The sequence below is a fragment of the Lissotriton vulgaris genome, chromosome 5, assembly GCF_964263255.1.
Source record: "Lissotriton vulgaris chromosome 5, aLisVul1.2, whole genome shotgun sequence".
Taxonomy (NCBI): domain Eukaryota; kingdom Metazoa; phylum Chordata; class Amphibia; order Caudata; family Salamandridae; genus Lissotriton; species Lissotriton vulgaris.
In genome coordinates this window covers 1,022,104,244-1,022,129,941 of record NC_141693.1, presented here as the reverse complement: position 1 = coordinate 1,022,129,941, position 25,698 = coordinate 1,022,104,244, and the positions used below count along the sequence as shown (strand labels likewise).

The 25,698-nt window shown below is 45.9% G+C and overlaps 1 protein-coding gene across 2 annotated transcripts in view; it reads right to left on the bottom strand.

The window, feature by feature from the left end:
* Positions 1–25,698, bottom strand: part of ARMH3 (armadillo like helical domain containing 3) — a 624,464-nt gene that overhangs the window by 336,107 nt on the left and 262,659 nt on the right. For both annotated transcript variants that reach the window (XM_086922652.1, XM_086922653.1), the window contains 2 exons: positions 22,903–22,946; positions 21,396–21,456 (listed from right to left, as the gene is read on the bottom strand). In XM_086922652.1, the coding sequence (XP_086778778.1) occupies positions 21,396–21,456; positions 22,903–22,946 (105 nt within the window). The remainder of the gene's footprint in view (positions 1–21,395; positions 21,457–22,902; positions 22,947–25,698) is intronic.

The following is a 25,698-nucleotide window of genomic DNA, read 5'->3' as shown; positions in this document are numbered from 1 at the left end:
AAAAGGACCTCGAACCATCCGGAGACAATGCCGTCATCAGCATCTTGTTGAGCAAACCTGGCTCAATGACATAAATATGGACATATTTAAACCCCAACTTTGAAATGCCGAACCTCTAGGGCACCAATTTCACCCTCCTAGAACACATCGCCATGAAAATAAAGACAACCTGGTACCACCTCTCTACTTAAGCGTGTGGATCAAGTGCGGAATACATTTATATCTACCAGGCAGTCCCGTACGACTCAGTACTCTGAAGGTCCTGAACGCATTTCTTCGGGACCAGGAGAGGATGGAGCGATACAGAGCATGGGTACCATCTGGACAGGAGCTTTGATATTCAGAGTCACACTTTATGGTAAACACCTGTGTAACACAAAGCGGAACTGCTTGTCCCATAAAGCCACAGGAATCTCACAAGACTTGCCAAAGGCGGCAGCCATCTTGAATGCCTGGAGTACAAGTTCCTTCTGGCCATAGCATCCTATTATTTTGTTTTTTATCAGTTTATTTGTTTCACAACAAAACAGATGTATACAAACAAAAACGAACAGTTACCGGCTATAACCTCGAATTTCGAAATATACATTTCAACAATCAAGCTCCTTTGCATGTCCACCCGTGATAAAATACAGCAAGAATTAGTCTCATCCTGCCACCCCCCAATGTCCCACTGGGTCTAGTTTATTTCTTGGTGTTCCTCACAGCAGCCCAACCAGAGGGGGCATCACATCCTCGCAGCTCCAGCCCCTTTACCATCCCCGTCACCTCCCAATTGTTTCCAGGATCCCAAACATTTTAAATTCATGAGGGCAGCTAAGGGATTTGTACACCAATTAGAGTTTGACTCCCATCAGCTGTCGTTGTAGGTGACACGACTCCCCAGTCCGGTCTAGCCACTGTTAGTGCGACTCGAAGGAGAGATTATGGAGAGGTAACCAAACAGAAATATCAGGACACCATCACATTTCACCACACAGAAATTAAAAAAGCTCAAGCTGTATATTTCAAGGAGAAAATTAATGGCTCCACTAATTCCACGTGCAAAAGGTTTCGCCTCCTTGAGCTCTCCTCAACAAGCCCTATTCCGGAAGTCTCTCCTGAATGGTGTAATGTCCCGGCAAACCTTTATCAGAGGAAAATTAGGACTATATATGATACATTCCAATTGGTCCCCCAATTTGACAAGGACTGTCCTAAGGAAAATGTGTAGGCCACCAACATAATTAAATTGTCATCGTTTCCATCTCTGACATCCAATAGTCTCTCAGATATTCTGAGCAGAATCAAATATGGTTCCCCTCAAGATCCGGTCCCCCCATGCGTCCTTTACAGTGGAGCAGAGGTGATCCTCCCCACCCTGCTCGAATTGGTGAATCTCTCATTAATCACAGGCATTGTACCAGTGGCGTGGAAACACACAATGGTTAAAGCACTCCTGAAAAACCCTACCCTTGATCCACTCGATCTAGGAAATGATCACCCAATTTCTCTCCTGCCTGGAATAAGCACAATACTGGAAAGCCATATACATTGTTTTCTCTCGGATTTCTTAGAGAAACATGATGTTCTGCATTCAAAGCAGACCGGATTTCGTCCCCATCATGGAACAGAGCCCTCTCTCCTGGCAATGATTAAAGGAGTTAAAATTCTCTTAGATCAAGGAGCTTCGTCAGCGATTATCCCTTAGATCTTATCCCCCTAGATATTAGTTCAGCTTTCAATACCGTAAGTCATAATATCATTGCAGATAGATTACACAATGCTGGAATTGCCTTAACTGCTTCAGCTCGGCTCAGTTCTTTCCTGGAAGACAAGACATTTTATATATTTGAGGGAGACTGTACATCGGCCGGTCTCCCCTTAAATGAAAAGTACTCAAGGGCTCAAATTAAACAGAAACAAAACAGAGCTAATGATACTGGGTAACAATCCCAAACTTTTTACCTGCTGGTCTGCCCTACCGTGAATCCGGCATCTCTCGTAATGGTGGATGGTTTGCAGCGCAAACCATCCACCATTACGAGAAATGCAGGATTGACCGGATGACCGGCAGGGACTGAGTTCGTTTTGAACAAATTCTGGAAGACTATAAAACAGGAACAAAAAGGACAGCTCTCTAACACTGAGCAGATTCTGCAACAGAAAAGAGAGCCCTGGTCTGCCTCAACGTATATTACGGCCCGATACATAATTCACACCAGAAAAGCTCTAGAGTGGGAGAGATTTTCAATCTAAATGACCAACAGAGTAACCTACAGATACCCTAACCGGGTTGGAATTATCATCGGTCTAGTGGAAATACACTACTTGCCTATAATAGAAGGAAGCCCTGAAGAGTCGGAGTGTAATATACTTTGACGAAACACGTGTCGGCTGGCGCTGTGTAGCTCAAGTATTAAAAAAATAATTATCAACAACAAGACGTCAACTATACCTTATTTGTCGGAGAGAATGCACTAATGGATATATTATATGTTTGATTAACTGTGTGTGCACAGGATGTGTGCATCACATCAATGTAGCTGTTCGGGGCAGCAGCAAAATCTTCCAACCTTCACCATATAGGCTGCTTGGGTCCATGGCCCTCCTGTCCGCTAGTAGAGAGGGGTCCAGCTGTGCAGCATAGGCCCAGTAGTTAACCGCCAATAACTGGGACGCCAAGTAATATAGCAGTACATTTTGAAGAGCCATCCACCATCATGGGGCTTCTTAATCAGGACTGAGAGGGCTATCCTTGCCCCACAGCAGTTCCTGTGTCAGTGCGTCCAAGTCTTGGGGGAATCGATTTGGGATCTCAAATAGGGTATTCTGTAAGACACAGGAATTTAGCTAAATAGATCATTTTATAAAGGACTTCCCTACCCAACATAGACAGAGGCAGCATCCGCCAGGGACTCACTTTATTCATATACCTCTCCAATATCGCCCCCAAGTTGTCACAGAGGAACCTACGCTGTTAATGGTCACAAAAATCCCCAGGTATGTGAACCTCATGGTCTTCCACTTCAAGGCTCAGGCCCAGTCTCGTCCTAGCACTCAGTCTGTTGGGGGTAAGCAGCTGGATTGCACCAGTTGACCCTGACTCCTTCATACTTCTTGAACACTACTAGGATTCTCAGAACCTTGGGACTGAGCTCTAGGGATTTGGAAGGTAGAGAAGCATTTTGTTCAAGCAGAGTGAGAACACATCCTCCCAGTCTGGGCCGCACTTCAGTCCACGAAGCAGTGTAATCCCCTGTATCCACATAGCCAGTAATTCAATTACCACCACAACAAGCAAAAGGGGTAGTGGGCAGCCTTGAAAAGGTACCTCTGCCCAATTTAAATTCTCATGAGATGGCCATCGTTGACCTGGACTCTTGCCAGTGGGTCCCTATATAGTAACTCTAGCCATGCCATGAACGGCGGGCCAGGACTGCCATCAAGTATGGTCACTCCACCTAATTGAAAGCCTTTTCTGCATCCTGGGCCAGGAATATGGCTGGCTACTGTACTCTGTTTCTATGTGCCAGACACTTGAATAGTCTTCTAAAATTGTGTCTTTGCAGAGCATAAAACCAGATCAGTCTGGCATGATAAGCATGTCCACCAACTGCGCCAGGCGGTTCACAAGGATTTTGCCAGGATGTTCGTTTCCAGGTTTATCAAGTAGATTGGCTTGTAGAAGACACACTCCATCGTTTTTTCGTCCTTGTGGATGAATAGTATGGTTCCTTGCAGCAGATCTCAGGGCAGTTTTCCTTCATCGTTAACTTTGGCAAACATGGTCTTGAGGGGCCTTGCAATGTTAGATTTCACACACTATTCAACAGGAAACACGTTTGGTAGTATGCCAGCCACAGTAACTCTGTCTAAGTTACCATTTAGTGTGAGGCTTAAAGAGTCTTCACTTCAAAGATGGCGTCAGGTGCCTCCGTGATCCACTCTCCCAGTTTGTCCAGCCCGCAGCTATAGACCTGGTGGAAAATATATCAGAATGCCACTGCCAGGCTCATTCCATTCCACCGACCACTAACCACAGCGTATCATCCGTAGGCCTCTATCCAACTTTTCGTAATTTATACAGGTGGGACCTAAGGTCTAGAATCCCCGTCCCTGGAACCCGGCGGTGAACCCAGCATGGGCTAGCAGGTGGTAGCGGCCATGGTTAAGAAACCCATACTTATTTCCTACCAGGTGTGTCTCCTGTAGCTGAACTAGGTCAGGGTCATGTTTATTCAGGCATTTCACCACTATTCCCTTCCGTAATTACCTACTTCCTAGGCCATTCACATTCCGGGAGAGTAACTTAAGTGTCAGCCCCCTGCAGGTGATGCATCATGGGATCTGCCATGTGTAGCGATTTGGTATTCTCATCTGCCTCTCCCATGGTGTTGGTGAACTCATGAGTACTATCTTGCGGACCTCAAAGCCTCCCACTCCCCAACCTTCCCTCAACACATCGTCAAGCTGCAGGTTTAGAACCACTCACCTCCCCACCTCCCCAATGCCCAAAGTGTCTGTTGTCCTTTCACATCATAAAGTTGGTAAGTGAACATTATGAACAATACATTGTTGGTAATGGTGCACCACGGGGAAACTCCAAATGTAGTGTTAGCCACTACTTCAGAAGCTATCATGGCTGTCCAGCCTGCCGTGTCCAGTGTTTTCCGTTTGTGGGGCACCCACTCTAATGATCTTGGAAGTCATTGGGGTGACTTTTATTGGAGAAGGTTCCTCTCAGTCCCCTCCCTGTTCCCCCATCTGAATCCTCTGTCTCCCCTGCAAGGGCAAACCATCTATTGGCCTCTGCCAGCACCACTCAGGACAACCATTCCTCAAGGGACAGCTCCATACTGGAGCCCTTGGGTTTCTCAGGAATGGTCACTAGTCATACGTTATTGCAGCGTGATCTTCCTTGGGCATCATTCATTCTCTCTATCAAGGTGGCCACCTCCATTTCCAGTGTCCACACTCTGATGCGGTCAGTCCTACACAGGAGAGGGTGGTCTCTTGTTTTGATCACCCTACCAACCAACATTCTGTGGTCATCCATCAGGAGTTTCACATCCTGGGCCACTGTATCAATTTTCAGCTTCAGGGCAGTTGTTGTGTCGCTGATAGCCGCCAATATTGCCAGTTGGGCCTCTAGGCTATTATCTTCTTCTGTCAGCAGTGCTACGCACCGTGGTCGCTTGTTTCAGGGAGAATCCTCTTGCTAAAGCACCCTTGAGGATTTTGGTTGCACCATCTCCAGGCCACTGGGCTCTTCGCCCCTTGCACCCTCAAGAAACAGGAAGGTCAATGTTCATAAAGGGTGGGATTCCGATGAAAGGCTCTCCAAAAGAGCCCGTAGAATGTGCTTCTTCAGGGCCACCACTGACTAGCACCACCGGCTTTCCGAGAGCAGGACCCTTGCCTCCACCACCTAACAGGGAGTCAGCCTCACAGCCCCGCATGTGGGGACCCAAACTAAGCCAGAGTGCAGCATCGCTCTCCTCTGAGCTAGGCCAACCAACACGTCCTGTACACGAGCACCCCCACAACTATCTCAGGTTTGTCACCTTTGCCCCTCTGAGCTCCGTCGGCCCAACAGTCCAGGCCCTGTGCTCTCCATGCCACTGGAGTCAAGCTATCCTGGCTGATAAGGGGTGAAACTCTGAAACCGGTCCTAGGATGCTTGTTTCCAGTCCAGGGAGCTAGCCCAGCAGTCAACATCTTTCTCCCAGTCGGCTATCAGGGGGCCCTTTCCCACCCTCCTTCGTAGGGCTATTCTCCGCTTAGCCAGCTGAAAGGCTAGATCCACAAATCTGTGCCCCATCTGTTTGGATTTGGGCCTCGGGAAGAGTCACAGTAAGCATACTTCCGGACAACATGTCATATTGCGAGCCAGGTCCCCATTCACTGTCTCTACTACCGTAAAGCGCTTTGATAACCTATTCGGTTCAAGCTACTGAAATGTGCAACGTAACTGATTCTATGTAAACTGCTGTGTTAACATGTAACGAAACTTGTGCTATGTAAAGCGCTCTGATAACCTAATCGGTTCAAGTTCGCGCTATAGAAAACTCTAAAAATAAATAAATAAAATAAATAAATGTGGCCTAGCAGTTCGGGCTGGACGGTTCCCATTGGGCACAGGGTCAAGACGGATTTGCATATGGTTGGGTTCAAACTGGAATGGCATGGTGAGCAAAAAAAACGATGGATTTAGACCCAGAACTCTGTACTGGGGTGAATGTATGACATTGTTCTACATTCTGTCCATCAACTGTTCTTTTTGCATTCATCTCTGGTCTAACTCAGATAAGTTTACAACGTGGTCTTGATTTGTTATCATTATATTCACTTTTTTTTTCTTAAATACGCCCGTAAAGGGTTGGAATTTAAATGGAAACTAAGGGGGGGAAGAACTGGAAAACGTGCTACACCATGTTTACTTCGATATGACATTCTCCCAACCCACCATATATTGTTCAATTGAACATGAAGACAATGGCAGGAGCAGGGGGTCTGCAACCGCCATCAATCATTTGATATAATACACTTTCTACAAATATATAATACAAAGATACCTATAACACTTTTATAAGGGATCAAATATAACAACTTTAATTTTTCAACACGTTTGAAGGCAACATTCTAAAAGGTATATATTATTTGAATAAATCTACTCAAGTAGAGGCACTTTGATTGGAATCAGGACTAATCACCACAGCTCGCTAGTGGCAATCATTTCCTGGGGATATTGCATACACTCATTCCGAAGTTTACTTAATATTGAATTTTAATTAATTGACTGTACAGTCTGGAAAGGTATGCATAACTGATCTTTAGCACTGTAACATTGAAATATAATATGAATTGAAATGTAGGACTGTAAAAGCAAATTTGGAGCAGAATGTTCATATTGTACATTATCTGAGATGGCAACGAAATCATCAATATACATAAAAGACAAGAATACATGAGAATACTAATTGGAAGTATAATACAAATATTTTTTTCATTTTAAGAACAGGAAGGTTACTCTTTAAAGTTAGTCCTAGGAGATTGTCAGGTCTGAACCCAGAAGAAAGCTTAAGTCATTTGTGTAAAGAAGGGTCTTGGGATTTGATATATGTAATTTTTTCCTTCCTTCTCTAAAACCATCATGCTGAAAATGAAATGTAATAAAATGTATATTGCTAAAGAAGCTCTATTACATGCCAATGCCCCTGCAAATGCAAGGGACTGTGACTGTCGTTTTAATTTTTCAAGGTGTACGGCGAGGTGTGTAACTTATTTTTTATTGACTGTTGACCTTCTTATGAATCAAATAAAACAATAAACAAAATTCAAAACTGCCATTCAAAGCTGTCCCTACTGAAAAGTATCCTACATGCTGGGGCACGCTTTTTTTTAAGGGCCCTCTAGTATGACCGTATCAGCTTCCTCCTGAAAGAATTCTACTGGCTCTCCTTGGCAGCCCGTACAATGTTTTAAACTAGCTGCATCAACTACAATCCATCACAAGCGATACCTCAGCCTACTTGATTGACAAGCTAATGATTTCAGATGCCTCTCAGCATTGCTACAGTCAGGAAGCCATTAGACTAGAGACGAGGCAGTGCAAAACAAAAACAAGGTAACAGGCTTTCTCCATCTATGCATCAGGGATTTGGAACAATATCCCTGTATTCATCAGGACTGCTCCAATACTTCTACAATTTAGAAAAGAGCTGAGGGATCATCTCTTTGAGGACCAAGACATCTTGATGAAGTAATATTACACCAAGCAACGGACCCTGCTATCATATGTTTACTGTGTATTTTACCATGTACAGCAGTCTGTTGCATTTTGCGCTAGAACAAATACCGCATACATACTAACCAGTGCTGTGGTCTACAGCAGAAAGGCCACAGATTAGTATATATGAATTCACAAATGGATATGTACACCTCTCTAATACATAATTTGTAGCACTATTTCTAGTACCATACATTGGGTAAAGGTTTTGTAATATGTTCAAAATGCCTAACGGTTAGTCTTCTCTGTTCTTTGCCAAAGTACTAGGTATGGGTTATCAAATTCAGGAGGCACCAATGACTCCCAACCAACATCCACAAGCGAGACAGGCCTCCACCTGCTCACGAAGTAATGCTATTGCATTCTCTAAAAAAAAAATTGATGGATCCATATGGTAGCATGGTATACAAATATTTCATTACCCACAATATAAAGCAAACATATAGAGCCTGTTTGGGTAAATTAAGTGAGGTCAGCATAAAAACTAGTTCTCAATAAAAACTTTAAAAACACCAGTATTCGCTTAAAAACAGTGACATTTATACGTTTCTCATCCAAAGGAACACAACATTTTAGCTGTAGATAATTAGTCAAAACACTCTGACAGAACTGATAGCTTATTCAATAATGTATGACTATAGATCCCCTGGTACATGTGCAAAACGAACACCACAAATACGCCCATATCATACAGATAAAAACGCGACCTTATGGCCCATGACCACCCTAGGCATTTCGCTACTTCGATAGTAATAGGAGTTGGCGTGTCGGTGCGTAATATTCTTTCAGCTTCTGCACGCCTAGCAGTTCACTAATCGGCACCAGCCATGCACGTCGCGGGGCATCATATGCTGGACAAACAAATAATAAATGTGCAATTGACTCCACATGGGCCTGGCATACGGGACACTTGTTATCATCTGATTTAGCCCATCTAGAAGTAAAAGCTCTTAGTGGCAATGAGCCCACCCTAAATTGGGAATATAATTTCCGATCATGGGGTTTAGTTATTGTGTCCCAATATTGTTCTAATCTAGGGAATAATTTTATTTCCAAAAAGATTCCTGTGAGTGATGAGGACTCACTACTTCCCAGGGTTTTGTGCATTACCATCTCCCAGAATTGTTCTTTTAGGATCTTTTTCAGGGGAAAATGAGCATTAATTGGATCTTCCCATAGCGCTGTAGGACCAATACTTATTAGGGTATCTCTAACCTCTCGCAGCCATTTGATTTGGTTGAAGTTATCAGATTTTAATACATCCATAAAGCCTGTGGCATATGATGCCAATTCAGGTGTGCTCCATAATCTATGCCAGTATAATAAAGGATGTAATTTTGCAATAGCAGCCAGGGGTTTTCTGCCAAGGTCGTAAAGTATAGGGCACACTGGGGTACTTTGAGGGAAGTTGGAAATCTGACGTAGGACCTTTTTCTACTATGGTCAGTTTTGACAAATTCTCACACCCCATAGTTTGGCTCCATAGAGGGATGAGCTAACCACTTTCATGTTGTATACCTTTAGCACCGGACTGCTTTAGTGATGCCAGGTCAATTTGTTGGTTCCATTTTAAATCACTCTGTATGTTAACCCCCAGGTAGGTAAACACTTTGACTGGCTCCAATGGACGATTGTTTGTTAAGATACGACCTTTTTAAATGTTCTATGTGGGTTAAAATACATAAATTTCGTTTTCAACACATTAACTTCGAGACCCCACGTGGAGCAAAACTCCTAAAAAATTAGCAGGGCCAGCTGAAGACCACTTGGGGTCTTAGAGATAATTATTGTGTTGTCCGTGAACATTAAAATAGGGATTTTGTCACCTGCTAATGTCGGAGCATCAATAGTGGTAGATTCCATACAATTCACTATTCTGTTGATAAACAAGGAGAATAGTGTAGGTGCCATAACGCAACCCTGGCGCCCACCTCTCTGTACTGGAAAAGCACTAGTAACCATACCCTAGGAGCCCCATCGAACTTTAGCATAATTGTCCTCACGCAATCTAATAAGGAGTGTTAGCAGTTCGGGAGGCATTCCCAATTCCTGCAGGACCACCCATAATGAAGAGCGGGGAACAAGATCAAATGCTGACTTTAAATCGACAAAGGCAGCATACAGGCTACCTTTGCCAGGACCACCGTCTTCCAGTGCCACACAATAAAGCTAAACACCTGGTCGATTGTGCTAGTGTATGCCCAAAAGCCAGCCAGCATGGGGGATAAGATACAATGATCACCTATCCACTCCTGTATCTTGTTAAGAATTAACCGCCCCATTGTCTTTTGCAGGGAGTCTATTAAACTGATAGGCCTATAATTACCTGGTTGGGATTTGTCCCCCTTTCTATAAACGGGGATAATTTCTGCCCCTTTCCACGAGTCGGGTACTGGTGCGCCTTTAGCAGCAGCGTTAGCCAGCAAAAGGATGTACCAACAACATCTAGCTTTATCATAAAGGAACATATCTGTAGGAACACCGTCTAGACCGTGTGCTCTACCACCTGCTGCCAATCTAAGTGCTGCATTGATGTCCGCACTAAAAAAAGCCTCATCTACATACAACGAGTAAGTATGTTCGACCAAATGAGTCTCAGTGGGGCTACATGCATATTGGGGTTTAAAATGGTTAGCCCAATCTTCCTGCATTACATGATTTTGTGGCTTTTCTGGCTTCCCTCCTCTGTCCCACTTTACTATATTCCAAAAGTGCTCAGTATCACTTGTGGCAGAGGCTTCCTTGAGATCCTGCCATCTTTTCTCATCCCAAATGTTCTTAGCCTTTTTCTGGGTGTTCCAGTATGTTTGTCTAGCTACTCTCACTGCGGCAGGCTCACCTGCTTTAATAGCAAGTCAAGTCAAGTCAAAAAGTGCTTTATTCGAGTATTACTCATAAAAGCATGATACACACAGAAATTTAAAAATAGATTACATTTTTCTGTCAAACACATTGACACAGCACTATTAGATACATATAATTTAATAGCTTTCCCTAATGTTCCTGTGCATGTCTACATTCCTTATTAAACCAATGGCAGGCTTTCTGTTTTATAACTTTTTTAGACTTACACTGCTTTACAAAATATGTTCGCAGGCGGGCAAAGAATTTATTATGAATACGAGTAGTAAGCCCAGGTACTTCACTAGTAGCTACACAGGTCTCTAGCTCCATTAGGGCACTGTCAATATCCTTAGTAATACTAGCTATAGTTTCTGGCTTTTCTACTATCTTCACCCATTTAAGACGTCTCTTGTCATTAGTGGGGACAATATCGTGAGAGAGCAATCCGCTCCCAATTTATATGAGTGCCTTCTGCTGTAGCAATCCCAAAGTCACACACAAGGGGTTATGGTCGCTCGATATCCGGTCCCTCACTACCATGTCCCCAAAAGTGTGCCATAGTTTCAAGCTTATTAATATATAATATTTGCGACTGGCTCTAGATCCCTTATTAAATGTATTCACCCCAAGTCTGTCTGATGGGGACCTTCCATTTGCCGCCCGCAAACCCTTTTCCAGGCAGATGGAGTTAATTTGGATGGCCACATCGGTCAATTTTTTTATGGGTACAAGCTCCAACTTTGGGATACCCCACTGTGCATCTTCCTCTTCTGTGAAGGAATATGCTACTTACCAGTATGCATCTGTTTTTGGCATGTAGGGCTGCTGACATTCATATCTGTGCATAGATCGCTGCCTAGTGTTGGGTCCGGATGATTGCACATTGTTGTCCTGGAAGAGTCTTCGAAGTATCACGAGATAGGTGGCTCCTCCCCTGGACTACAGTGCGCATGGGCATCCTCTCCATCCTCAGATTGTTTTTCGCCATTGTGGCAGAGATGGAGTGTAATACAGTAAGAGATGACCATGCCTGAGAATTATTCTGAGTGCTACAGCTGCGACAGGCACCGGGGAGGAGGGTGGGCGATATGAATGTCAGCAGCCCTACATGCCAAGAACAGATGCATACTGGTAGGTAGCATATTCCGTTCGAGGCATGTGGGCTGCTGAATTCATATCTGTGCATAGAATAATTAGCAGTTACCTCCTTATCGGCGGTGGCCCGTGCCATCTGCAGCAGTCTGAAAGAGAGTTCTGAGAACAGCCTGTCCTACAGCAGCTTGCTGCTTGGAGTGTACATCTACGCAGTAGTGTTTGGTAAATGTATGTATGGTGGTCCATGTGGCTGCTCTACATATATCCACTAGAGGAATGTTACCTAGGAAAGCCATGGATGCCCCTAGCTTGCGTGTGGAATGCGCTCTTGGGGGAACTGTTAAAGTGCGTTTAGCCTTTTGATAACAGATTTGAATGCATTTAACTATCCACCTGGCTATACCTGATTTGGAAATAGGGTTGCCTTTATGTTGTGGAGAGAAGGCAACAAACAGTTGTTTAGTCTTTCGAAAGTCTTTTGTCCTGTCGATGTAATACAGGAGAGCTCTTTTGACATCTAAGGTGTGCAGTGCTCTGTCTGCCACTGAGTCAGGGTTTGGAAAGAAAACTGGCAGTTCTATGTTTTGATTAATGTGGAACTGCGAGATTACCTTTGGCATGAACTTGGGGTTGGTGCGCAGCACCACCCTATTAGCATGAATTTGTAGGTAGGGCTCTTGAATTGTGAGGGCTTGAAGCTCGCTGACTCTTCGCAGCAATGTGATGGCTATTAGAAAGGCCACTTTCCAAGTAAGAAACTGTATCTCACAAGAATGGAGAGGCTCAAAGGGGGGCCCCATGAGCCTGGTGAGAACGATATTTAGATTCCAGACAGGCGAAGAAGGGTGTCTGGGAGGGATCACTCTTTTAAGGCCCTCCAAAAAGGCTTTGATAGCAGGCACTCTGAAAAGTGAAAGGTGCTGCCTGTTCTGAAGATAAGCGGCTATAGCAGCCAAATGTATCCTGATGGAACTATACGCTACGTTGCATTGGTACAAATGCAGTAGGTAACATATGATGTTCTGCGTGGATGCATCTAGCGGATTAATGTCATTGTTGGAACAGTAAATGACAAATCGTTTCCATTTGGCTGCATAGCACGCCCTGGTTGTAGGCCGCCTTGCCTCTTTGATGATGTTCATACATTCAGGGGGCAAGTTGAGGTAGCCAAACTCTATGACCTCAGGAGCCAAATCGCTAGGCTCAAATGTTGAGGATCTGGGTGCTGAATGTCGCCATGGCTCTGAGTGAGGAGGCTGGGAGTGAGGAGCAGCCGTTGGAGAGGCACCACTGAAAGTTCCAGGAACGTGGTGTACCACGCCTGCCGTGCCCACGTTGGAGCAACCAGGATGAGCGTCATGGAGTGCTGCCGCAGTTTGCGCGCCACCAGCGGTATGAGTGGGGCTGGGGGAAAAGCGTACGCAAATCTGCCTGACCAGTTCATCCATATCGCATTGCCCTGAGACTGCGGGTGTGGGAACCTGGCGGCGAAGCTTTGGCATTTTGCATTCTCTTTTGTGGCGAAGAGGTCGATTTCTGGATGACCCCACTGCTGGAAGTATGGCTGGAGTACCGAGGGGTGGGTTTCCCACTCGTGCATCTGATGACTGTGCCTGCTGAGCAGGTCCGCCATCTGGTTGTCTACACCCGGGAGATGCTCCGCCATGAGGAAGATGTTCCTCTGAATGGCCCACTTCCACATGCTCTGGGCTAGGTGAGATAGCTGCGGGGAGTGTGTGCCTCCCTGTTTCTGGATGTAATACATGGCAGTCATGTTGTCCGTCCGGATCAACACGACCTTGTTGCACAGGTGCAACTTGAACGCTTTCAGTGCCATGAAGATTGCTATCAGCTCTAACAAGTTGATATGCATCTTCTGCTGTTGTGTTGTCCATAGTCCCTGCACCGTGTAATGGAGGACATGCGCTCCCCAACCCTGGAGAGATGCGTCCGTCGTTTACACTATCTGTGGGACAGGCTCTTGGAACGGTCGTCCCCTGCAAAGGTTTTGTGGATTCCACCAATGCAGAGAGTTGTAAGCACGACCGGTCACCAACACTAGGTCTTTTAGATGCCCATGAGCCTGGTTCCACTGTCGTGCTAAGCATTCTTGGAGGGGACGCATGTGCAGTCTCGCGTGCGGGACTATGAATATGCAGGATGCCATCATACCGATCAGTTGCATGAACACCTGCGCTGGGAGGGATTGTTGAGGCCTGAACCTCCGAATGAGCAGCTGCATACTGTTGACCCTGGCAGAGTTCGGCTGCGCTGTTGCCGTCAGAGTGTTCAATGTTGCCCCTAGGTACTGTTGCACATGGGCTGGCTGCAGGTGTGACTTTGTGTAGTTGAGTGAGAACCCCAGACTGTGAAGGAGGTGAATCGTGCGCGACATGTGGCTGGCACACTGCTGGGCTGACTTGGCCTGAACGAGCCAGTCGTCCAGGTAGGGATAGACGTGAACATGTTGTCTGCGAAGGAGCGCAGCCATGGTCGCTAAGCACTTGGTGAACACTCCGGGGGCAGTGGTGACCCCGAAAGGCAGAACCTTGAATTGGTAATGCTGATTGTTGATGGTGAACCGGAGATATTATTTGTGACTTTGGTGAATGGGAATGTGGAAATATGCATCCTTGAGGACCAGGGTCGCTAGGAAGTCGCCCTGACTGAGCAATGGCAGGACCTGCTGTAAGGTTAACATATGAAAGTGTTCTGAAAGGATGTATTGGTTGAGGGGTCTGAGGTCTAGAATGGGCCGCAGGGATCCGTCCTTTTTTGGTATTAAGAAGTACAGAGAGTACACCCCTGTACCTCGTTCTTCTGCAGGCACGAGCTCTATTGCCCCTTTTTGCAGCATGGAGAGTACTTCTTGCTTCAATAAGTGCATGTGCTCTGCGGACATAGGACGGTGCCTTGGGGGTATGTTGGGGGGGTGGAGGTTAGTTCTAGACAATAGCCGTATCGGATAAGTTGTCTCACCCACCTGTCCGTGGTAATGCCTTCCCAGACTGGCAGGAACTGCTGGAGTCTTCCCCCGACAGGTGTCAGATGGTCGGGGGGCAGTGACAAGGCGTCACTGTTTGTTGGGAGCGGAGGATCTGGCGTTGTTATTGCCACGTCCTCTGCCTTTGGCGCTGTTCCCACGGTATCCACCCCTGGTATTCTTTGTGTAGGTGGATTGCGTGCTCCCTTTGGCGTACTGGGCCTGCTGTAGAGCCTGTCTTCTAGAAGCTCCCCTATTACCGGAGCGACGAAAGGAACTGCCCCGAAACTGCTGAGATTGCAGAGCCCCCATGGATTTGGCTGTCTCAGTGTCCTTTTTTATTTTTGAGTGTTGTGTCTACCTCGGGACCAAAAAGGAAGTCCTGGTTAACCGGCTGGTTGATCAGAATCGTTTGAATCTCGGGCTTGAAACCAGAGATGCGGAGCCATGCGTGACGTCTTAGCATCACACTAGTGTTTATGGCCCTAGCTGCCGTGTATGCTGCGTCCAATGCGCATTTGATGGACGCATTAGAAATCAATTTCCCTTCCTGTATAATCATCTCTGCTCCCTCCTTGTAAATATCAGGCAGGTGTTGCAACAACTGTTCTAGTGTATCGTAGTGTGCCCTGTCGTATCTAGCCAACAGGGCCTGTGTATTGGAAATCCTCTAAATATTAGCAGTCTGCGCTGCCACTCGCTTTCCTGACGCCTCCAGAATCTTTGATTCCTTGTCCGGAGGTGGAGCATCACCACTAGTTTGTGAGTTCGCCCTCTTGCGGGCATTGGCCACTACAAGGGAGTCCAAGGGGAGCTGGTCTTTGATGTAGGTGGGGTCCACTGGAGCCGGCCTATATTTTTTTCTCAATCCGTGGGTTGATAACCCTAGCTTTTGTGGGTTCTTTGAAAATGTCTGCAGCATGCTTGAGGACCCCTTTAAGCATAGGCAAAGTCTTAGTGGAACGTTCAGAGGTGGAGAAAGTGTCAAGCAAGAAATCTTCATCCACAGGTTCTGCGTGCATTTCCACGTCATGGTTGAGGGCTGCCCTCTCGATCAAAGCGTTAAACGCCGCCGTGTCCTCAGTTGGCGATGTTTTGACGCTGTAGGACTGGGCGTCTGGTGCAGCATGTGGATCATCAGGGTCAACAGTTTGATCTACAGCCTCAGACCACTGTTGTGGTTCATCCTGATCAGTGTCAGCGTGATAGGTGAAGGCCGCTTGACCACAGTCTTCATCCATGTCTTCCTCGCTTTGTGCTGGAGAATATGCCATTTGCTGCGAATAGTCCTGAACGTGCTCGAAGAGAACTGGTGAGGTGGCCGAGTCCTTCTTGCGTTTAAGAGGAATTTTGTAACCCTCCAAAGGATGTTCAGGCGCGATCTTCCGCTTGTGGATGGTTAGTCTGCCCGATTCCGAGTCGATAAAGAGTTTCGACTGGTTGTCGTATGAGGGTTCGTGGAACACAACCCCTTCGGGGATACTGTGCTACGGGGGTTTTTAGAAAATTAGGACTAGAAGGGCGCGCTGCCTAGGTTAAAACGTTACAAAGTGTGTGAGAGGCAAGATAGTCGTTATGTAGTGCGTGAAGAGCAGACGGCAAAACACCCTTAACCGTCCAAACAAGTCAAAAGACAAGGCAATTTAACAAAACTAAGCTCTCGCAACCACAAGTGTGTTCATCAAAACAAGGTACAATGACCAAAAGTTCAAAAAGAAGCGCAGAAGCAGGTTCTTTGATGAAAGTCTTCTTGTCACAGCAAGATGTTTAATTTTCTCCAGACTTGAGAATAATACAGTTGCCGACACGTGTTTCGTCGTGTGCGGTTGAGTCACACGACTCTTCAGGGCTTCCACTCCAATTCCAATGTATGGATGGAGTAAGTCTGGGTCTTTGAAAGCTCAGTAACAAGCAATGGGTTTCCTGTGGGTATGTGACACAGTCGATGCTGTATAACACAATATTCAGTTGCAGTGTAAGGATAGAAAATGTTGTATCCCACTGGTAGTTTTCATTTGAAGGTATAGCACTGTGTGTCGCTATGTTGTCAGGCGGGGAGCCGGGAGGGGATTCTTTATGGCGCCAAATGGAGGAAACGGGTACGTAACCTCCGCGGTGGTGTGCCGCTGCAGGCAATCCCTCCTCTGTTAGTTCCCGGCGGTCGTCTCTCGTGTACGAACCATTGCTTGTTACTGAGCTTTCAAAGACCCAGACTTACTCCATCCATACATTGGAATTGGAGTGGAAGCCCTGAAGAGTCGTGTGACTCAACCGCACACGACGAAACACGTGTCGGCAACTGTATTATTCTCAAGTCTGGAGAAAGTTAAACATCTTGCTGTGACAAGAAGACTTTCATCAAAGAACCTGCTTCTGCGCTTCTTTTTTAACTTTTGGTCATTGTACCTTGATTTGATGAACACACTTGTGGTTGCGAGAGCTTAGTTTTGTTAAACAACCCCTTCGGGGGCAGGCTTCGAAGGCGCCAACGACGTCTTGGAAGGTTCGGCGCCTCTGTGGTGTTCGAGATGCTTCGCTCGAGCCGTTGGCGGAAGACCGAACTTAATCGGAGGGTGACGGACGGTTTTTGAGCTTGATGTAGTGGTAGATTTGAGCTGCTTCAGGGCCTGAGTAGGACGCTTGCTTGATTGAGTCGACTCGAGCTCCCGGCGTGTAGCATTTCCAGCCTTAGGTGTCGACGTGACTTGCTGTTTCGGGTCGGCTTTGGCATTCGGCTCGAGTTGTTTGCTGAGCAGTGGCTTGAGCCCTGAAATCTTCGGCTCGACGGCCTTCTTCGTCTGGAGGCCTTTGGGCTTGTCGCCATGTTTGTGCGTCGACGTCGACGCCGACGGCGTCGAGGTGATGTGTTTGCTGGTTGAGCTCTGCTTCGACGCTCCAGTCTTCGAGGCGACAGCCACTTTCGACGCCGAAGTGTCGTCGATAGTCTTTGATTGGACTGGCGTCGACGTCGAACCGACCACCATTTTAAATAGTTTCGGTTTCGATTTCGGCTCCGTTGGTTTCGGTTTCGATTTAGAGGAATAGACCGATGGCTCCTTGGATGTATTCTTAGCCTGGCTTGGACGCGGGGCTATAGAACGTGTAGAAAGATCTTGGGTAAGGCCTCTCGGCGATGCCTCGACCTGAGCCGTAGGGAGCGTAATGTCAGTTATAGGCCCCGCTACTGCGGTTGGGCCTGGCTCATCACTGGAGTCGTCATCGACGGCTCCGATGGCCCCTTCGTCGTCCCCTACCTCGACGACGTCTTCTTCGTGGACGTACTCTTCAGCTTGCTCGTCCACCTCGAAGTTGGAGTCGTGCTCCGACGCTGGTTCCGATTGCGCTTCAGGAACCTCTTCTTCTTCTTCTTCTTCATCTTCGACGCCTTCTTCGTCACCGGCCTCGTAGATGTTGACCGGCTCGGGCGCCGACTGTTGCGCCGACTGCCTCGCTGCGCATCGAAGTTTAAGCGTCTTCTTGGAGCGGAACTTCGAGCAGGCCATACAGCTGGCCTCGTCGTGCTCGGGGGACAAACATTTATTGCACACTGGGTGCACATCGATGTGGGGGTATTTCGAATTACAGACGGGGCATCATTTAAACGGGCTCCGATCCATCGTCGTTGTAGTCTGGGCCTGTGGTGTCGAAGCGAGAACCAGCTTCCGACATCCGGTTCGAAGAACTGGAAAGGAACAGGCACCGAACGAGACAATACCGACGCTTTGAAGGCCTTTTGGCCTTAGGAAAGAGTCAATACAAAGTTTCCGAACTAGAGTCAAGAAAGTACATCGGAACCCAATGGCGGAAAAAAACAATCTGAGGCTGGAGAGGATGCCCATGCGCACTGTAGTCCAGGGGAGGAGCCACCTATCTCGTGATACTTCGAAGACTCTTCCAGGACAACAATGTGCAATCATCCGGACCCAACACTAGGCGGCGATCTATGCACAGATATGAATTCAGCAGCCCACATGCCTCGAACATAACATTCCTCATTAGCAAGGGGCTCAAACATCGAGTTAGAATCACCCGCAATTAGGACGTTAGAGTCTACTGAGTATAGATCAAGGAGGTCGTTGAGAGCCGCTAAAACGTCCGACTTTTTCCCTCTAGTTCCCCTCACATAAATGTTGTAGATATCCATGTTCCCCTGTGGGCCCATTTTCAATCTTATAGCCTGAAAGTCATTACTCATGGGCGAGAGATCCTCAATGACGTTGCCTAATTCTTGGCGAACCCAGATTGTCAGTCCCCAAGAAGGGCGGCCTTATGCTTCTCTCAAAGCTGGGATGTGACAATTTAGATAACCTGCACAGTGATCGGGTGCCACTAGCCACGTTTCCTGAAAGAAGCAGATATCATATCAATCTATGAAAGCATACCAATCAGGAGATGATAACTTATAACGCATCCCTGCAATATTCTATGACAGTAGGGTTCCCCTATGGGAAGTATGACAGTGGGTCATTTGAATCGTTAGGAGATGTACAACTAGCCTCCCGGTGGCTATCAAAGATGGAGTCCTAACTATGGTCCCTGAGAACTGACCAACATCTTTATTTAAAAGCTTAATTTTAGGAGGACTACCCCTAGTGTTTATTGGGACTTCCCTGGGTCCTTGATGTGTTATAGTGGCTTTTCTGAGTCAATCGTTACTCTCTAGTGTGGAGCATCCCATCTGTCTAATAGGCATCTGTCTGGGGAGGTGTCTAAGCTGGCAAAACGGGGGTGAGTGTCTAAACTGAATAGATGACGAATCAGGGGAGCAGGTTCGAAACTCAAGAGCAAAAATATTTTCAATGAAATCCTCCCTTTTAAAGGTAAGCTTGATACAATCTCCCTGACGAAGGGGGGGGGGGGGGGGGGGGGAGTAAGCCTGGGAGCCTTGACAATGTCTTCCCTGGTCACAGAACGGCATCCCCTTACATGCCGTATCCAGAGAATGGCTTTGTTAGTTAGGGAGTCCGCTTTTTCTGTGCCTTTGTTGGTGTCATACTTAGGTACGTTCACCATATAGATTCTATGGGTGTTAAACGCATTGTCAGCATTCTGTTCCGCCCACCCAGATAAGGTACTACGCTGTAAAAGTTAAAGCTGGGTGAAGTGAGTGTGTCTGTCATGTATTGGCTGGTCTCGTGGTGTTTCTACAGACACATGCTTAAACATGGTGTATGGCAATGGTGTACACTTTTGGTGCTTCACCACCACAGGATGAGGAGAACTACTATTGTGGTTACCGCCCATGGTATGGGGGGTTATTTCTCTCCCAGAATTAGTTGATACATGAGGTAAGGACTGATGGCTCACCATGTTGTTAACACATTCTGTGAATGAGGATCCCCTTTGCGATAAAAGCCTAACCATAGTGGTTAAGTCCTCAATCATTACTTTCATAGTCCCTATTTCAGACCAAAGCGTGTGGACCAAATGGATCATATCCTGAGGGTCTGTGTCATGGGTTTGCAGCTACCTCAATGCTACTAATTGGAGACGACGCAGGTGGTTGGGACCTCTCTTCCCCCTATGTTTTCGACAAAGCCAAGAACCTGTTTGTGCATGTGATTGTGGGATCGATTTGTTGGGGATTAATGCCAGATGGACTAGAAGGACTAGTAGGGGAGTCACCTAACCTCATGAATCCATGCTTTCTCTCAGCATTAATGGTAGTGGGACCTTTTTGACATGTTTTGAGAAACATGGCAGGAATAGCAGAATGGCAGGTTGGACTTCCATTAGTGAGTTGGGTAGATCTAGAGGGAGACCTATCCCTGTCAGATTGCACACTTGGGTCAGCTACTAGTATATCCTCACACTCACCAATGAGAGTATCAATGCGGTCCAAGACACAATTGCTAACTGCATGTTTAACTACCTTCCTGGCCTTTTTCCGTTTGCTACCCCTGCCCGTGCCACCACCTCTACCACCGCCCCCACTTCCTTCTATAGTCTTCCATTTCCCCATACTTGTAAGATACAAGATCAACTCTATAGCCTTGGAATCAGAATATCATTTGACATAAAACACTCCTAAAAAGCAATACTAGATGTTTTAGTGTTCAAGTTCCAGCAGTCAGGTCCTCAGCCTCAAATTTTAGAAAAGGGAGCAATTGAAGGAATACAAACACTCAGTACCTCAACGACCAAGGGAGTCCATAAAGCGATCCAGAACCCGAATGGCAGGTGGAAGAGAGGTGGCTCTGCCCTGCCTCTTTCTGAGAATGACGGGCAAGGATGGGCCGGCCCTTGGCCTGGGCTTTGACCGGGCGGCCCTTCCCGCGTCCCGTGAAGCGGGAGCCACGAGTTGCTCTTTGCGCCTCCGGCCACGAGGAATGATGACGGTGCCTCCTGGCGCAAGAGCGGGGAAGTCTGGGGGCTGGAGTTCCCCGGGTGCATCAGGTGCCGGTAAGATGATGCGTGGTTCCCACAAAGTGGGAGCCGGGGATTGCCTTATGCGCCTTCAGGGGAAAGCAATGATGACAGCGCTGCCTGCCACAAGAGCGGGGCAGTCTGGGGGCTGGAGTCCCCCTGGTGCAGCAGGTGCCGGTAAGATGATGCGCAGTTCCGACGCAGTTTTAAGAAGGCCACACAAATTAAAGAAACTAAAAGTGAAAACAGACAGACTTGAACATTAAAAAGTCAATCTAATCCATTTTATTTCAGAATTAATGTAATAATGTGGGCCCTTTTCAATGTGTACCTTACCATATTTGTCAATGCAGAAAGAAATCCTGTCTGATTTTCCTCTTCTTTATCCCGATATTGCCTATGGAGTGAGAACAGGAACACAGTCTTAAATATAAGCACATTAGATTTATTTTAATTTTGTTTTACCATTTTAAATAAACATAAAAAGTACCATTGAATATAAGACCTCAGTTCATATACAAAACTGGGAATGAGAAATTTAAGCAAAACAATCAAAACAGAAATCCTAATACAAGAAGGTTGATCTTACACACCACTCCAAAGGTAATGATGGCTTGTGTCACGATACAGAAGGAAAGTTAAGATGTATCATGATACAAATCTGGCATGCCACTTTAAATCTCAATTTGGCATCTGAGGGGCACCAACAGAGATCTGCCAAATTGCCCCTGTTGCCGCACCGCAAATCTCAACATCCTTGTTTACAGCGGAAGTTTAAGAATTCGGTCTAGGAGGAGAGATTGTGGATTCCCTCACGTAGTTGCTTTTTGACAGAGGCATAGCACATTTTTATACACAGTGTGATCTAATGAGAGAACGTCCTCTTTTGGACTTGGCCTGCCCTTCTTTCTGCCTGCATACCCCACAAAGAATAGGTTGTCAGAGCTTATCTCCTTGGTGTGGTCAATATAGTAACTGACTGCTCCACAGGGGTCCTGTTTTGTAATCTCTCCTCCTCCTTAGTATGGTGATGAGGAGGGTGAAAAGTAGGAAGAGAAATGGATTGTCCCAAGTTAAAAGGGGTCACAACTTTTGTCAGGAAAGCTGTTTTATTCCTAAGGACCAGTTTGTCCCAGTAGAAGCTAAGTGCCTGCAACTCACCGGTGGACCTAGCTGAGTTAATGACCACAAGATAAACATAATCTTTGCACTATATTGCTTGTTGATGTCTCTCTGGTATCAAATTAGAGCTAGAGCTCCCTCCGGGCGAAGGCAACCTATGAAAAGTTTCCAGATCCAGTCTGGCACCTGGGCATATTCCACAGGTGAGGACTCTGCAGATAGAAGTATCCATCAGAAAAATAAATCTTTCCTCCTCATCAGAAATGAATGATTTGGCCACTAAAGAAAATACCCCAAAATAATACTGTGTCAACCAAAAGGGAATACATCAAATGGTAGAAGTACCAGAAAAGAAAAGAAATCTTCCTGCTCATCTGCATACTTCTGTCGCCCTTTATCAAGAGTTTTTACACCAGAAAGGAGGGTTGTCTCAATTGCAATCATTCGATGTACAAGTTAATATTGCTTACATAAATAAAGTATCATTTTAAATACGCGGTCAGTCAAGATGGACAACATTAAACAAGCACAGATGCATTCAATCTAGTGAATTTCTACATTTTTCACCTCACGTACTACACAAAAGGTACGTTTAAATTAACCAGACGCATACTTTTTAGCTCTAAGGGTATGGAGTTGCTGTAAGACTAAAGCAACATAAAATACTGCTCCTAAAATGTGTAAATAAGGAATTGCATGTTGCCATTGGAGGCACACTCACCGATTATACTCAAATAGTGCTTGAGCAATCACCAATCCCATCCCCTACAAGCGTGAAAAACACAAGAGCATGAATGGTTTACAGTTAAAAATTGTATTCAAGCAAGGTATAATGTCAAAATAAGAACGTTTTGAATTTCTTGCAAGTATTAAAGAAAATTGCAAACTAAAACAAAGATTATGAAGTACCTTATGCCTCCACAGGAATGACTTATACCTATAAGTAGATCTGAATAAAACCAAAACATTCAATTAACATATTAAAAATCTACACCTAAAAATAAATCTCTTCTGCCACAAAACCTCTGAAATATTCATTGTTAAAACAACTTTTCTTTTTGCACTTCATCAACCGTCTACAGTAATATAAACGTTTTGCAAGCATTCTTGGACAGAACAATTTGTGTTCCTTTGCTTGCTCTCATGTGGCCTACGAGGAGAATCCTCTGGGAAACCCTGGAGTCAAAAATTCTTCTAGCATTTTATATAGGCTATAGATCGAATTTTAGAACAAGCATTGGTAATGCATCCATTTCGCCTATGTAATGAATAAAGAGCTGTTTTCATCAATCATCGTCCGGGAGAAGTAAAGAGCTCCCTGAAAGAGAAGACTGGAGTGGAGAGGATGTGGCATAGCGGCCAGAGCTGCTGACTCCAGAGTTGGGGATCCCAGTCGAGCCTCGGCGACGCTGTGCAACAGCCTGCGATTCTATGCAAATCACGTAATCTCTCTGGGTGATAAATTATTCAATAGTAAGAGGCAAAACTTTATGGAAGGAAAATGCTACTTACCCAGTATGCATCTGTTCTTGGCATATAGAGCTGTTCTGTGCATAAATCGCCATCTAGTGTTGGGCCAAGATGTTTGCACTATGTTTTTCTTTGAGGAAGCCTTTCCAGTTACGAGGTAGGTGACTCCTCCTTTCGGTGATATAGCACATGGGCATCGACTCCATTGTTAGATTGTTGTCCCGCAGAGTGTGAAAATTGAGTTAGTAGGAGTAGTAAAAGGATATGTCCATGAATGCATGTATCTAAGTAAGATGTTACTGCATCAGGTATAGGTACCCGGGGAGGCGGGTGGGCGCATATGACTCTACAGCTCAAAATGCCAAGAACAGATGCAAACTGGGTAGGTAGCTTTTTCCGTTCGAGGCATATGAACTGTAGATCATATGCTGTACATAGACTACATAGCAGTTATCTCCCAAAGCGGTGGCTAACCTGTATCTGTTGCAGTGGTTTGAAATAGTGTACGTAAAACTGTATGGCTCACTCTAGCTTGTTGTCTTGCTAACACATCTACACAATAGTGTTTTGTGAATGTGTGAGGTGTAGACCATTTTGCAGCTTTGCATATGTCATCTATGGGTATATTTCCTAAGAATGCCATAGAAGCCCCCAGTTTGCGTGTAGAGTGTGCTCTAGGGGGAACTGTTAACGTTCGTTTTGCTTTTGTATAGCATATTTGAATGCACTTGACTATCACCTTGCAATTCCTGATTTTCATATGGGATTGCATTTATGTGGTGGAGCAAAAGTGTCAAAAAGGTGATTTGTGTAACGGAAAGGTTTTGTCCTTTCTATGTAATAAAACAATGCTCTCTGCACATCTAATGTGTGTAGGGCACGTTCTGCCACTGAATCTGGCTGAAGAAAGAACACAGGTAACTCAACAAATTGATTGATATGAAAAGCAGAAATGACTTTAGGAAGGAATTTAGGATTAGTTCGAAGAACCACTTTATTTTGGTGCATTTGTAAAAAGGGTTCTTCTATAGTTAATGCCTCAAGCTCACCCACTCTTCTGAGTGATTTGATAGCAAGTGGAAAGCAGTTTTCCATGTGAGAAATTGCACTTCACATTTGTGCAATGGCTCAAAGGGTGGACCCATTAGTCTGGTAGTCCCGGTGGGGTGACCTTTGTCACCCCACTTGTCGAAAAGGGGAGGATAGACAGACACAGATAGGTGCCACATCTGAAGGCGCACCTTGATACAAGTGTGACTAAAGGGGCCTTCCCTCTATTCCTCCTTCCATGGTTAAGAATCTTGGGCTGACTTGGAGCCCTTTTTGACAAGTGGAGTGACAAAGGTCACCCCACCGAGTGGTTTTCCCTTATCACAAGGTTGGTAAGGTCAGAGTCCGCTTTAGAACAGGTCCTGAAGAATTCTGCGTACCCCTTTGGGACTCCAGGCAGAAAGAAACATGTTGGCCCTATACATCACGGTGAGGGGACTATAATTTCCCCAGGTCACCGTTCACTTTTTTTTAATACCATACAGTTGCCCACCTTATTAAAATTAGTTCGACAACTGTAATGGTTTTTAAATCACACTCACTATTTCACGGGCCCCCACTTAGTTTAGAAGTGCAACTCTGTCGTCAGGTGTATGCCCGCCATCTATCAAACCAAGTTTTTAGAGGGCGAGGACTGCCGATGATGAAGCATGACTCCAGGTGGTGTGTGAGGCCAGTCCTTCACTTTTTGTGAGATGTCAACACTCACAGCTTAATTTTGAGCAACGTTTGAGTCACTTTTCTGGGAGCAGCTCCACTTGTGTTTAACATTGGATGTTGGAGGCTGGCTTGCTCCTGACGCCCTGTGCCTCTAGTTCCCTCCTCCGGTTAACAACTGGGGTTAGTGTGGTTTATATGTTGTTATTGATTGCCCGATTGGTAGAAAATCTGACAGTCTTCCCCCAACAGGTGTTGAGTGGTCGGGGGGAAGTGAAGGAAAGTCACTGCTTTGTGTTGGCAGGGGAGTTGCGTGTGTTTGAACCCCGTCCTCTGCCCT